General features: G+C 30.9%; 1 protein-coding gene across 14 annotated transcripts in view; it reads left to right on the top strand.

The window, feature by feature from the left end:
• LOC143225513 (synaptotagmin-1-like) overlaps nucleotides 1-16,231 on the top strand; it is a 44,094-nt gene that overhangs the window by 14,045 nt on the left and 13,818 nt on the right. For 10 of the 14 annotated variants that reach the window (XR_013013898.1, XR_013013897.1, XR_013013895.1 and 7 more), the window contains exons 2-7: nucleotides 2,064-2,286; nucleotides 4,339-4,514; nucleotides 6,767-6,898; nucleotides 9,143-9,310; nucleotides 10,229-10,402; nucleotides 15,686-15,803. Coding sequence is in view for 6 of the 14 variants with exons in the window: in XM_076455095.1 (XP_076311210.1) it covers nucleotides 2,082-2,286; nucleotides 4,339-4,514; nucleotides 6,767-6,898; nucleotides 9,143-9,310; nucleotides 10,229-10,402; nucleotides 15,686-15,803 (973 nt within the window). In the remaining 8 variants the exon portion in view is untranslated. The remainder of the gene's footprint in view (nucleotides 1-2,063; nucleotides 2,287-4,338; nucleotides 4,515-6,766; nucleotides 6,899-9,142; nucleotides 9,311-10,228; nucleotides 10,403-15,685; nucleotides 15,804-16,231) is intronic. The other 4 variants (XR_013013896.1, XM_076455099.1, XM_076455100.1 and 1 more) reach the window with 1 other exon arrangement.

Genomic DNA, 16,231 nt, shown 5'->3' with positions numbered 1-16,231 from the left:
ACTTTATTGGTTTCATGACGCACTTTTAAAGTTATCGTTCGCAGTCTTTGTTAAATGTAAGGACAGTTTTTGGAGCTACCTAGGATAAGAAAATTTTTAATAGTTTCTTATAAAAATCTCCTAACAATATAATTACCAGTAATTAACATAAACTTCAATCTAACTTAGTCCTCTTTTGTTTCACTCTAAAAATTCGAATTTTGATAGTTTACGGTTATCACGTGAAGATATATTGCTGAAATGGCTAACACCGGAGTACAGAATTATCAGTATGACTCAGCAGCTATTTTGACAGACAGAATGCACAAGTAAAATTAATATACTGTTTAGGTTTTAGAAAATGTAATATGTATGGTAAACTGAAATAAAGGATTATAAAAGAAATGTAGTAGAATGGGGCCTTAGATATTTAAATATTTCATAAAATAAAATATGCTAATGATTTGGTTATTTAAAATGCGCGTGCACTTTACCAATATAAAATGCACATGAATTTTATAGATCCATATCTTGAGTAAAGTAACACATGTGAAGGAATGTAACCACTTTGAAGTTTCAGATAACCCTGTTTCCTAATTCATCATATCTGATTGTTTTCTAAAAATGATGTAATGGGGCAAAATATTTAGGTGAATTGCTGAGTTCTAGCCCACCCTGATACAGCGGTAGGTCTACGGATTTACAACGTTAAAATCAAGGGCTCGATTCCCCTCGGTGGACTCGATAGATAGCCCGATGTAGTTTTGCTACAAGAAAACACACAAACTTATATTTAAATTCGTGCTTAAAACACGTGTCTGGTTAGAAGGTTGATTCCTTTAGATGTCTACCAAGAGATCAAGTAATTTTTTTTGCTTGTTTGTTTGTTGTTAAGCACAGTGTTATCTGTGCTATGCCAACCACGGGTATCAAAACCTGGTTGTTAGCGTTATGCGTTTTCAGACTTGCCACTGAACTATTAGATGGCATAAATATAACAAAAGCATTGGAAGAAAGTTGAGAGATCATGCTCCACTTGCAATTGCCATTAGAAATGAATATCAACAAATAATTCATGAAATATCCACAGAATACTCTGTTCGTGGTATGTCTGCATTCATTTTACATTTAAATGTAACTTCTTCCCAAAGTTTTGGTGCTTCGATACTTTACAAAATAAGTTGTTTTTTTTAATAGTAATGTAACTCTTGATACTTCAAAGCCAAGAAATAACTGTAATAAGTTTATACATATGAACATAAATACATATAGTGAAGTGAATACTTATATCTCTCTTAACTCAGTTACTCCTCTAAACCCCGCGAAACTAAACTTTATTAAATTTTCCATTATATACCCCTATATCATTAATCGGAGATATGTAATATTTATTTATGCGCCATTCTCATACATTCTAAGATGTTAGTTTCCGTATGCGATAAACGAAATAAAAATTTATCATATTTAAAGAAATGACTTTGCTTTAAAAACGAGTAAGTTCACTGTCATTTTTTACTTCCTAAATCAGTACTGTTTTCGAAATGTATTCATCAGTATGATTTTACTTAACACACATAAAAGGAATAGATATCTTAATTAAGCTAAGTTTAAAACCAAAACAGCTCAGAATATTGAAGCTTTCACTTGTCATCATTTTTATGATCACGTGTGAGCTGTTGGATTTCTTCTTGTGTTGGTATATGTTACCTAGTGTTATTCTACGAGCAGTAGTGCGTTAGGACACCATTACTTGTGTTTAACGTAAATATTTGCAAGGAAATAACAGTATAAATATTTCAACTATAAATAGTAATATTTAGTTCTTATGTTGAAAGCTAAATAAAATGTTTTTCTCTTAAAGCCGTCAAGAATGAACTTTTAACAATGTTCTGATAGGATGAACGTAACCAGATCCTTCTTGGTAATAGGTACAATACACATAAAAATTCATATATCTTAGGTAAAAATATAGATGATTTATATTTTTTACATAGAATTAGGATGTTTCAGACAAAAATAGTTGATGACTTTTAGTTGATCTCAGTATGTAACATTCGATAAAATTATAAGTGTTTCATTCCCAGTTATAAAGTGCTATCAAGATGTCACATCTCGGGTCCATAGACGAATTGCTCGTCCGTTTGCGGAAGTCTTCTGCAGAAGGATCCGGAATACACTCAGCGGTCCGAGCTGTAGCCTTGCCGAAAGACAATGAAGGAACGACAGTACAAGGAGTCGACACTACCCATAACCCTAAGGAAAATATTGGCGAGAAAGTGCTCCATGAAATTATGGATAAAACACACCGTAAGTGTTCATGAGTTTATAATGCTGATATTAAGATAACATCATGGTAAGTAGTAGAAACTAATTATATGAAAGTGTAGAGAATCTGATCGTAACTGGGTAGAACTGTAGGTGTAATTATAATCTTCTAAGGTTATAACAAGAAAATATTTTTTAAACCAGGGGTTCCAAAACTCTTAAAATACCATAATGAGAACTTTGATATAGTGATTTAATAGAACTTTTAACTAATAACCAGTCTGAAATAATTATAATCATTGTTGAAAATATAAATTTGTGAGAGAAGTTTGAAAAAGAATATTTCTACACGTGCTCAGACTCCCCGGGAACGTCCCGCGTATCCCAGTTTAGGAACCAGCGTTTTAAACAGTAAAACATTATTTATTATATGATATATCTTATGTTAGTAGAATATCAAGAAATAATTTCTACGTACAAACGTTTAAAGAGAGGTAGGGTTCAGGAATCTCATTTTGCATGTATAAATTTCAGTGATATGCTAAGTATAATGTAATTACAGAATGTATACAAGATCTTAGATCAGTCATATGAAGATATGTTTAAATTTTGTTACAAGGACATGTACTTATGACCCGGCATGGCGATGTGGTTTAGGCGGTCGATTCGTAATCTGAGGGTGGCGTGTTCAAATCCCAGTTATATCAAACATACTCACCCTTTCAGCCGTGTGACCGTTATAAGTTACGGTCAATCCAATTATTCGTAAGTAAAAAAGTAGCCTCAGAGTTGGTGGTGAGTGGTCGTAGAGACAGCTAGTGCAGATAGCTCTCGTGTTGTTTTGCACGAAATTTAAAATCAAACAAACAAACAACATGTACTTATATATGACCAAGGAGAGTTTACAAACATCCAAACCTACTTTATGACTGTTATCTACTTCCTAATAAAATTATATTGTTGTTTGAATTAAGCACAAAGCTATACAATAGGCTGGCTATCTGTGTTCTGCCAACCGGGGGTATCGAAATCCGGTTTTCAACGTTGTAAGTCCGCTGAGCCGCGGGTAGGGCTATAACATAATATGATGTTACCTCACGTGTGCTGTTTTGTCCTTGATTGCATTATTGAACTGAGTGTTTTCGCTAATTCTGGATTCAAAGGCTGTAATGATAAAGCCTATATACATTGTTAGATAGATGTTTTGGTTGACAATAAAAATGGGATTTTTAAATGTAAAATATAAAAAAACACCTGAGGGGTCTCAGCGTTTATGTTAAATGTTTTGGTTGACAAAAATGTGATTTTGAAATGTAAAACGTAAAAACACCTGAGGAGTTTCAGCGTTTATGTTAGATGTTTTAGTTAACAATAAAAATGGGATTTTTAAACGTAAAACATAAAAACACCTGAGGAATCTCAGCGTGTTTGTTAGATGTTTTGTTTGACAATGTAAATGGGATTTTTAAATGTAAAATAAAAAAACACCTGAGGAGTCTCAGCGTGTATGTTAGATGTTTTGGTTGACTGTAAAAAATGAAATTTTTAAATGTAAAACGTAGAAACACCTGCGAAGTCTCAGTGTTTATTTTTTATCACTTAGAGGAGCACAATCTTTTTAAATAATAAAACTCAGTTGTATATTTAAAATTTCATATCTACAAATTCGGTTAATGTCTATACTGAAACTGATATGAAGTGTTTAATGTAAAAGATAAGACACTAAAATTTATGAATTATAACATTATTTATCCTTATAGCTGTTTAAGATGTAAGTCAAGGAATATAGGTTCTACGATTAAAACCTTAGAATCCATAATTAGAGAACACTTTTATATGATGTCACTGATTAGCTTTATTTTTCTTTAGTTATCTTGTAGTCTCTCTTTTTTCCTTTTTCAAGTTCCCTTTTTATTCGTAAAGTATTGACCTTGGTTGTGGAAATTGAATCTGCCAAGCGCATTCTCCAAGTCATTTTACTATTGTAATACATTATGTATTATTTAATGCTTCAAGGCTCACTGTATTAATCTACCTCACTGAGCTGTTTATAACTAATAACAAACGAAAACACTACCTTTCTATTGTCCACAGTCCCAGCTTACGTCATTATTCTGATTGTGATTGGAGTTGCACTTCTTTCTTTATGTGTTTGTTACTGCTGCATCAAACGGTGGTGCCGTAAAAGGAAAAAGGACAGCAAGAAAGGACTGAAGGGGGCAGTTGATCTAAAGAGCGTTCAAATTCTGGGAAATTCACACAAAGAAAAGGTAAGATTACCATAAATATTATTTTATTTATGAAATATTTCATAATTATATATAACGACGTGTCATCTTTCACGAAAAATTCGATTTAAACATAAAATTGTATATCAAAGTCTTCAGGAACAATAAAATTTGTTAGAGAGATTTTAAGGTAAAATTTATTTAATGTAAGTCGCCCAGTTAAATAATATTTACTCTAAGGAGTAGGTTAGACTTTTTGTGAATTTGATATTGTCGACCTGATGAGTTCTATTTTGAAGGAAGACCTCTTTGGCATTAGATATGGCAGATATAATGCGGTTGGTACGTTGTAGTAAATTATTCTTTACTTCCATTCTTAAATTCTTAGAAGGTAAAAATATTACATGTCATATTCTATTACAAGAATCTAAAACACGTGTTTCAAGGAAATATGAGTTTTTACTATCACCAGCTTTAACAGATGTGTTTGTGTTTTAGTTACCTTGGTTTTTCACCTAACTGTTTAGCTCATAAGTTACGTAATCTACCATTCAGGTTGAAAATGCAAAATACCAGAGTTCCATTAAAGATACTAATAAATATGAATCTAACAGCTTTCTAGTTTGTCAGTTTAGCCCACAGTGCTGACAAGTTATATATTACTCTATCATGCGTAAGAGCTTACTGGTATAAGTTTCCTAAAAAAGGATTATTGCTCATTTAAAACATTTAATAAAACGAAATGCATATTAATATTCAAAAGTCTCTGTTACTAATATTTAATAATGTTTTAGACAATATAACTTTCCATGTATAAAGGCTATATTGTTGTTGTTTTCCCGAAAGAGGGCCAAAGGCCGCCTGAAGGAGTTACCGGTTTTAATCACTTGCACAACATGACAAAAACTTCTTGACTGTTAGTTAGTAGACACTAAAATAACGTCACATAAGAGGTGCTTAACGTTGCAATTTGTACTGTTGTGACGTAGTAAAACGTGTATGCCATGAATCACGAGAAGAACAAGAACAATCAGAGATATTACATATCCTCGTCGCGACGCTTCTTTTTTTAAGATTGCATGTGTTTATATTTGATAACGTCAAATTTCACCTTCGAAAACTCAGAAAATCCTTCTCAGATTCAGAATGGAAAATGATCCGGATATTTTTTGTAGTGTGATTAGGAGTTTCAGTTTTAATTTGTCCATGAAACTTGGTATAAATCCGATCACATTTCACAGAGTTACTAACCCCAAACCACAAAAAATGCCCTATCTCTTCATTATGAAAAAAAATACTTTAAAGAGATTCATAATCCGGATCTAGAATTATATTCAGACCAAAATTATAAACTGTCTTATACTGACTTCCCATTTTGTGTAAAATTTTCGAGAAACGTGCACGGAAGCAGACAGACGTACGGACCCAATTGCAATATCTCGCCTCCCCTCTCGTGGCTGCAACACAACAAGACATATGAACTTTAAAAGCAATAAATAAAAATATTTGTTACTCTTAATTTTTGTTTTATTTGCTCTTAGAACCCTGTTAAAGTACACCTAGTTTTAACAACTGTGCTAGCTCCCTTTAATTTTATTTTCTTTGTGTGTAAGGAAATGAGGCTTTAATGTTTACACGTACTCTCTTATAAATATTTAAGAAACGTTGAATAGTAATGATATTTTAATAGTCAGAATGTTTGAGTAATGATTCATTATTTTTCACAAGATGATTTGATATATAAGAAGTAATAAAAATTTAATGTTTACATACAAACGACCTTTATTCATATGTAAAATATATATATAAGTACTGATATTTACAGGTATTATTCTAAGGTATATTTTTGTTTCATTTTATTTATTGTTTACAGATGTTTTATTCTTTAAACAATGATACTTTGACCTTTGTTGTTGTTTAAGTATGTTTATAGGATGATATTTTGTTAATAAGCAAGAATTTTCAATTCAGTAATGGTACTTTATTATTTACACGTGTTCAGGTTTTAATACGTAATTTCTAAAATAATATTTGTTTAGCTTTACGTTTACAAATGTTCTGCTTTTCACGTGATTGAATTATATAATCAGCGACACTTTTACAATTGTAGCTATCCATTTGTTGTTATAACATAAAGGTGTTACAGAATAACATTTTACTCTTTATATAGATGTTATGGTGTTAATTTATAACAAAGTTCACGCAAATGTTTAATTTGTTTGTTTGTTAACAGGTAAGCAATGTTTTGTCTTGTTTAATGATCTTATAGTTTTCTATCTTCCATATGTTTACAGGTTCAGCCAGACATGGAGGAACTTCAGACCAACATGGAGGTTAATGAAGGGCAAGACGAAGAAAGTGCTAAGTCAGAGATTAAGCTAGGTCGTCTTCAGTATAAGCTTGACTACGACTTCAATACCAATAATGTTAGTAAAATATTCTACATATGTCGTTGTTCAAGATGTACTTGTATATTTTACTGACAATTATTTGTTTTTCTTATTATTTCGTACTTCTTTCAAACTTATTTAAGAAATCATACGTTTTAATCATAATTTTAGATAAAGAACTGCGTAACATGAAGTAAACATAAAATAATATATGTTTTATAACGTTTGTTTTGTTTGATATATTTTCTCGGAATCCATACAGTATCTATAATGATTGTTACTTGAGAAAAAAATACGTACTTTGAAAAGAGTAAAATGTAATTACAAATTTACACAAAATGAGAGCTTACCACTCTTAAAGTAAATATAAAATTATAGAATGTCTCTGGAAAACAATTTAGGCCCGGCATGGCCAGGTGGGTTAAGGCACTCGACTCGTAATCCGAGGGTTGCGGTTTCGAATCTCTGTCACACTAAACATGCTCGCCCTTTCAGCCGCGGGGGCATTATAATGTGGGCATTGCGCGAAATTCACAAACAAACAAACAAAGCAATTTCCTATTACGCTTCAAGTTAATGAAGTGAATCCTATCATTGGTTTTCTAATAGAGAATAACACAGGCTGGTGAATAATTAACTCGAACATTCTGCATAAGAGTTGAATAATTATAATTTATCATGTTATAGACAAAGATGTATACAAATTCAACTGTTAAAGATATTTCACGTTTATTATGTCTTCCACTAGTTTAGAACTAGTGCGGCACCTTTGGTCATTCTAAAAGCGTTATTTAAATAATTCCACTAGTTATTTAGTTAAAGATGTTTCACTAACAGAAAGAAACTTGCAGTTGTTTGTGACAGTTAGGCTGTTTCATGATCTCATGTTGTGCTACAATAAGACATAAACCAATTAGGATTTATCCAACTTTTTGACAGGGTTCCAGTTATTATCTCTTGAACTAGACTAACTTAATTCACACCACGGATTAGGATTATTTTCTTCGTTTTGGTATTTTTTTATCAAATCTTTGCGAGAATGTTTCAGAATCTGTTTTAATAGATTATATCTTGGTGAAAGCAGAGACTTGTGTTTCACAAACCTAAATAAAAAAAAATACTTCCATGGCTGAGAAATACGAAATTTTCAATTTTATATATTAGATTTAACTCTATAAGCTGCAAACGTACCGAATTCGGTTATAAATCCATGGCATGTAGTCGCGTTTTAAAAATTGATTGTTATAAGAAAAATATCTCTTAGTGTTTTTGTATAACTGAACACCAATACGACATATTTCTTTTCTGATAATAGGGCTCTTAAGATTCTGGAGTTGAGCTCAACCTTAAAGCCGTGCTGTCCATGAAACTCTTTTCAGAATAATGTTGGTGATTACAAGATCATGCTGTACAGTTTTCTGCATTTAACTCTCACATAATGTATTAATTGAAAGGTTGCGTAATTAACTATATAATAAAATGTGATTATACACGTACTTATGACTAAACAAAGAATAGATATAAAAATAATTGAAATTAACAAAGAGTTAATAGAATAAAATAAGTTAAGGGATAATTAAAATCCTAATAATAAATTTAACAACAATATCATCTAAAGAGTTTAAATTGGATGGAAATAACAAAATTTGAGTGAGGTAACACTTGATACTAACTCATAGACCAAAGATGGGTAGAAGTTTTGGTTTGAATCTCGCTCAATGCTATATGGGGGCTATCTATGCTAGCCGACCTTATTTTAGCAACGAAAGAATAGAGGGAAGGCTGTTAGTTATCACCACCCATTGCCAACGAATGAGCTACGTTTTAACAAGGAATATTGAAATTTTTCCTTACTTGTAACGCTATGACAGCTGAAAGGGCGAGCATATTTGGTGTGATGAGGAGTTGATCCCCCGACACTCAGATTGCTAGACGAGCTTCCTAACTATCTGGCCATGCTGAGTCGTGCAAGAGTTTCGCATCACCCTCTAATTATACATGCTTGCTGAATAATGTTAGATTGAAGTCTTAGAGAAATTTAAAGGATTATTTAACCTCAGCGTCTCATAGAGTCCATTTCTGAAAGTATTAAAGATGTCTTGAAAAACATGAAATGCTCTGCAAATCTTATCACTATTACAACCACTGGTAGATCTCTGTGATATAATTTCTTAGTTTTTATGATTAAATTATGGTAACTAAAAACTAAAATTTACTGAAGTGTTTTTTACCTTTATTAATTTTACTTTCATTTTGTATCGTAGCTTTATTTCGTTTCAGCTGGCAGTAACAGTAATCCAGGCCGAGGATCTTCCTGGTATGGACCTGTCCGGCACATCGGATCCGTATGTCAAGATTTATTTGTTACCGGACAAAAAGAAAAAATACGAGACCAAAGTTCACCGGAAAACATTAAATCCGGTTTTTAATGAAACCTTTAACTTTAAGGTGTGTGTGTTTAATATATAGCCTAAAATATATGAAAAAGTTACAGATGCGTAAATGAAAAACTAACATGTACGATGCTAATATTTGGTCACGATGTAAGTAACAAATACTAATAATTTCAACTGTCTGCTATATTAAAGATGGTTCCATTAAGAGTTGTGTTAAGCTATGAAAACATACCACAGTTAGTTTAGTATCAAATAACAATTGCTTTATTATTTTTAGTTAGATTAATTTCCGTAGTAGTAGCCCGTTCTACTTTAGGATAGAGCAAAAATAAAATCTTATATCATTCGTACTTAAAAGGATAAATGTTTTCTTGTTATTCATGTTTTTGATTTTTCTCACTTTACTGTACTTCAGGGATATACAGGACGCATCAAAATAGTAGACACATGTTGGCCAAAGATTCATTAAAAGCAATTTTATAGCAAGCCAGATAACTAATTAAATTTTAATCATTTGAGTTTTAACAAGTTTAAACTGTAATTTGGAGTTTATTTCATCCATACAAACATTTACTCTGTGTAGCACAAACTGGCAATTTAGTGCATTATTTGGGTTGACTAAAAGGAACACATTGTTCACCACTAATAAGTCCTATATTTTTATGATTTTATTTTGTAAACGGTGTATCAGATTATTAAGAGCATAGACTAAGACATATACATCTATTGAAACAATTCACACTTAAATAAGGCCGTTATTTCTTGTACATAAATCAAATGTTTCCATTATCCAAGAAGCTTATAATATGGTAAATTTTTTTATCAATGCATATTTTGGAAATTATTATATATATTTGGTAAGTATCTACAATATATCGTTTTACACATGCGTAATATACTTATGTTTCAAGATACTAAAGTAATTTATAACATGATTAAATAACACTCTGCTTCTCTGTTTTTCATTCAGATTCCTTATTCTGAAATAACCACTAAAACATTAGTATTTGCTGTCTTTGATTTCGATCGATTCTCGAAACACGACCAAATAGGTGAAATTAAACTCTCGTTAAGTTCGGTGGATTTGGCTCAAACTATCGAAGAGTGGAGAGAACTAACTAGTGTAGAAGGAGACCACGGACAGGTAAGGAAACGTATTAATAACTCTTTCTAGCTGTCAAATATTTTTATATTTGTTTCAAAATATTAAAATTTTAAAAAATAATGTCGCATTTGAAGTTTACTTAAATTTGTTTATGTTGTAGTTGCTTTATGACAACTGGTATAAACATAAGGAATTTTTTACTGTCTGAGGAAGCAGAAAATATCATTTCTAAATCGATAACCATAAGAGATATTTATAATATAAACCCACAAATATAGATTAATAATTATTTTCTTATTTAACACTAATGTGATTTGCGTGCTTAAAATATGAATGTGTTGAATATGTATGAGTGAAAAAAAGTTTGTTTTTTCATTAAGTTCATATTCTGTGATAAGCTTGTGTTATGCAACAGAAATAAATAATAGTACTTATACTTGGAATTCCATGTGAATTAAACCGTTATAAGAACAATGTAATTAAAACTGATTTCTGGTAGATGTTAGAAATTGCATAATTTCTGCGTTATGCACTTCTGTTTAGGAAGATCAATGTATTAGTGACTGACCTTTCAATAGAGTTTTGCTTACCTGTTTAATACTTGTATCACATTTCTTTAAAGTATTATGTGTTAAGTTTAAATTAAAATACGCAAATAAAACACTGCATATATAATTAATTTGTATTTTTGATTCCGTATGTTGCTCTGGAACATGGGATATTACTATATAAAAACATATCTTTATGGATATTTTGGTTTTATAAGGAATAACACTTAGAACAAAGCAACTTTGATTAGTGATTAACATATTTGTATTAAACGTAGAAATAACAATTCCATAAAACTAAACTAAGTTGATGTTTGATTAGATGTCTGAAAGCAACAGGATCAGTTTATGTTACTGTTCAGGTTTTAATACATTTATCAACTTAAGTACAGGGCAGAGAAAAATATCAGTTGAAGGAGTGAATAATGCATAAAAAGAAATTTATGCTAACTAGTTTTGTATATGTATTAAGATTATTCATGGAGTACTAAATTAACAAGGATGCTAGGTTACAATGAATATATGTTCATTTGTGGAAACGAATAACAAAACACCAGAATGTCAGACTGTTGTATTTTTCTCTCCTTTATTAATATTTCAGCTGGTTACCTGACTTCAGGATATAATTTTACTGATAATCTATAACAAAAAATTCAAATACTGTTTTTAAAATAAGCATAAATAATCCAAATTAAATACATATATTTTACAAAGCTACAAATGCATAATGCACTTAATGTATAAAGTAAATATATTAAAAATGCTTAAAAATAAATAAAATTAGTCAGTTTTTCCACTATACTTTCTTTTTTAAATTAAAATATTATTGTAATTATACTTTCTGTTATTAATGTAGAAATGCAACCTGTTTATTCTATGACTTTCATACCTCTTACTTTATTGTCTTTTCTGTGAATGGATGCAAAAGATGAAAGAATTAATGAAATGCATACACAAAAAGTTACAATCAATAGCAGTAAATATTAACGATTTCATTGGAAGGGGACTCATACAGAAAACAAGACTCAATTACAAAAGATAGTAGAAAAACTGAAATATTATAAAAAGATATTAAAATTATTTTATCAAAAAGACAATGTAAACATTTGTATAGATTTTTGTATAAGTGTAAAGAAAGAGATTTTTCTAAAGAAGGTATTTTCATTTGTGAAATTAAAAACTTTGTATTATGTAATAAGGTTATATGAAAATGACCAAATCAATTGAGAACAGTATTTTAAAAAAAAAATTCTATTAATAGCTCATTTAACTACAACTCAAAGAATATAACACATCTTTTAGAATGTATGAATTTTGGTGAATTCTATATTGGTGAAGCAGAAAAATTAAGATTAAGGATACATTTACATGTATTACATTTTAGATATCCTGATAAAAAGCCCACTCTATGCCAGCAAGCATTTTAATGAATGTATTTTAAAAACGTTTAACATTCTGAAAGAATCATATTTCCCTTTTTGGGAATGTAATGTAAAACGTAAAAAGTTATTTTGGAAAAAGAATTTATATATGTTTGGTGCCACTTTAAATAGATAGAAATAAGAGGGCAGAAGTAACTGACTGTATAAAGTAAGAGGTATGAAATTACAGAATAAGCAAATTGCATTTCTAGAATAATAAGAGAAATTATAATTAGATTAAGACTTTACTTTAAAAGTGAAAGTACATTGGATAAACTTTGACTAATGTTATTTATTTTTGAGCATTTTTAATATACTTTATTTTTATATACAGTGTATGACAAGTTTGTACATTTGGAAAACATATCTATTTAGTATATGCTATTTATCTTTAGTTAATAAATTGTATTTTAGTGGTTTTTTATATATTTTAAGAAAAATTATATCCTGAAGGATTACTTGAAATCACAAAGGTGGCTAAAGAAATTAAAAGAGGAGAGAAAAAATAAATAGTTTAATATTCCAGTGTGTTGTTATATAAACAGCAAAAATCAAACCAACAGAGGTATAAGATCATTTTATATATTTGTAATTTTTTCTTATAATTTCGTCGTTAGGAATAAAACAGTCATTACTTACATAAACTAGTGTCTAATGGAACGAAGTTAATGATGTGGTTAAAGAAGTAACAATGATGAGAAACATATAAAATTAACGTTTCTGCAAATCTTGCAAGTAGATTACATCTTTTTGTTTGCAGTGTTTAGCTTTCAGAACAATTTGTTGTGTTTTAATACAAATATTTGTTTGAGTGATACATTTTCTGATTAACCAAGGTGCTCAAAATGAACTTAAAAAGATTCACTCCGAAAATTACAAACAACAAATCACCAATTATTTCACTTATTTGTTAATTGGTGACCTCATATCGTTTTTTTAAAAGGGAAAGGACAAATCCAAAATCTTAGAAAATATTAAAGTTAATTAAATAATGTAAATGCTATAGATGAAGCTGTCTGGACAAATATATATAGACATCAGAATACTAATGCTTGCTCACAGTGTATCTTGTATTTGTGTATCTTTTATGTATCATCTATTTTGCACTTTAACCTCTGAGCATGTTTACATCTTCATGTCTTCGTAATGGTATTTTTTGTTGATTAACTCTGTTACGTTTGTGCATATATTTGTTTGTTTTCTCAGTATAACTTCAGAGATTAGCAGCTGTTGGAAAACTCTGATTATTTTACAGTTTCATGAGTGATCTTTCTGAAGTATTTTTTATTTCTTATCTTCCTCTTTTTGAACACTTTTACTTTTGATATTCACATCTCGTCATCTTGATTGCCTGTGACAACACATTCTTTCGCATGAATACACCCTTACACGGACTTGCACCTTGGAATGACTATAACTGTAAGTACTGCAATTTCCGTGTGGTATGTTTTGTTTGTCTGGACAACTTAGTAACATTTTAGCAAACTGAGTGTTTATATGTATGCACATTCTCTGTCTGTGTGAGTGTGTGTGTACACAGATTTATGTCTGCTTTTTTTTTTATCAGACCATGTTACATTCAGACTTTTACTCCAAAGAATTCACTGTGAAATCGCTTAACTGGAAATAAAGCAATATTTGGTCGAACTCTTTGTAACACAAACAAATAATTGTTTACTAGGTTAATGTGAACTTACAAGTCACTGTTCATTATTAACCAGGCCAGGTGGTTAAGGCACTCGACTCGTAATCCGAGGAGCGCTGGTTCGAATCCCCGTCACATCAAACATTCTCGCTCTTTCAGGCGTGGGGGCGTCATAATGTTAGGGTCAATCCCACTATTTGTTGGTAAAAGTGTAACCCAAGAGTTGGCGATAAGTGGTGATGACTAGCTTCCTTCCCTCTAATCTGACACTACTTAATTAGGGACGGCTAGCGCAGTTACACCTCGTGTAGCTTTGCGCGAAATTTAAAACAAACCGAACTTTTCGCTGGAATACGTAGTGTTTAATATTTAGTCTCTGAATTGATATACAGTTTCCTCCAGTTTTGTTTGTTAATAAAGCAATTGTTTCTTTATAAGAAGTAAATTTCTAAGGGTACTTACTGATGTTGAAATTCGATCCAGAAAGAATATATTTTTATTTTGTGAAATATCACAAACGAACTTCTTGTATTCAGTTTAGTAATCATGTTGGCCCGGCACGGCCAGGTTGGTTAAGACGTTCAACTCGTAATCTGAGGGTCGCGGTTTCAAATCTCTCATAACATCAAACATGCTCGCCCTTTTAGTCGTAGTAGCATTATAATGTGTCGGTCAATCCCACTATTCGTTGGTAAAAGAGTAGCCCGAGAGGTGGCGGTGGGTGGTGATGACTAGCTGCCTTCTCTCTAGTCTTACACTGCTAAATTAGGGACGGCTAGCACAGATAGCCCTCGTGTAACTTTGCGCAAAATTAAAAAAAACAACAAATAAAACAAGTAACCAGGTTTGTCCATCATTCTCAAGTCTGTAATGAAAGTAGGGAAAAAGCAACAGAAAAATAATCGCCGTACAATCAAAGCAGAAAGTAAATGTTACCGTTACGATTATTGTTTTTATAATAATATAAAGTGAATACTATTAAATGTATCCCAGTCATAGCATTCCATTTTACTATTATATGATTTTTTAAGTAATTTTATTTGGCATCTTTTAGAAATATCTAATAGTTGATATTCATAGATAAAATTGCTCTTAATAACACAAACTTTAAACTATCTTAAATAAACAAAGGGAATCGTCAACGGCCGCGACCCTTGCAGTTTTTTTAGGGGGGATTAGATTAACTTAATCCACGAGACCTTTGTTTCCCGTTTTATTAACTATATTTTGTGCGCCAGGAATATCAATCGTATGGCGCGTGTATACCCAATTCGATTTTATTATTCTTCAGAAACTCTACAAGGCTACCCTCAAATTGAAATTTGTTTAAGCAGGATTATATTAAATTATTCTACGAGAACTTTGTCGTGGTCAAATACATCCATCAAAATGGTTTGACCTCCGAGGTCCCAAACTGTAATTAGATCTCAAATCGGTCAAGAGGTGACGGAACTATAAGCTAAAGGTTTGTACTTGAAAGAAAGAAGGTAAAATATCTCAGAACCGTTCTATAAGTCGCTGAGCCGCAGCTAAAAATAATAGTGCAGTAAGTAGGTTGTAAAATTTGTCAGTGTTAAATGCTTTAAAAATTTCAGAAAAATGTGAGGGAATTTCTTTGCAGATACATTTAGTCAAAATAACATCAGGAATTATGGAACTATATAGTTTTATACAATAAATATTACATATACATGTATATTTTTAACAGGAAAATAAGCTAGGAGACATATGTTTCTCTCTACGTTATGTGCCCACAGCTGGAAAACTAACAGTTGTTATTCTGGAAGCCAAAAATCTAAAGAAAATGGACGTTGGTGGTTTATCAGGTAATAAAGAAATATATGTATACTTATTAATTCTAAAAGCTTTAATACTGTATATACAAGAAATACTAAAAATTAAGACGATTTTATTCATTATTAACCAATCATCTTACATTTAAACAAAAACCCTTTGAATCATTTGATACAGCAAGAAAATCAACAAGAATTTAATCATTGTATTTGTGGCAATAAAGTCTGTCATCTTGTAGCAAGATATAATGAAATGCTCTTCTATACATTCGGCTTTCTATTCTTATATACATTTAAAATAGATTGGATATGCATAAGGTAAGTAGCGTAGACGATTCGACACACACTAGCATGTTTCTCTTTTAGTATAAACACTTTGTTTTGATTAAATCTCTGTACAATGATTTGCTAATTCGTGCATATCTAATTTCATTTAGCAGGAGGTTACGATGTTTAAAGTT

The sequence above is a fragment of the Tachypleus tridentatus genome, chromosome 9 (genome assembly GCF_004210375.1).
Source record: "Tachypleus tridentatus isolate NWPU-2018 chromosome 9, ASM421037v1, whole genome shotgun sequence".
Taxonomy (NCBI): domain Eukaryota; kingdom Metazoa; phylum Arthropoda; class Merostomata; order Xiphosura; family Limulidae; genus Tachypleus; species Tachypleus tridentatus.
Note: the sequence above shows the minus strand (reverse complement) of the source record. Positions and strands in the feature narration are given on the sequence as shown.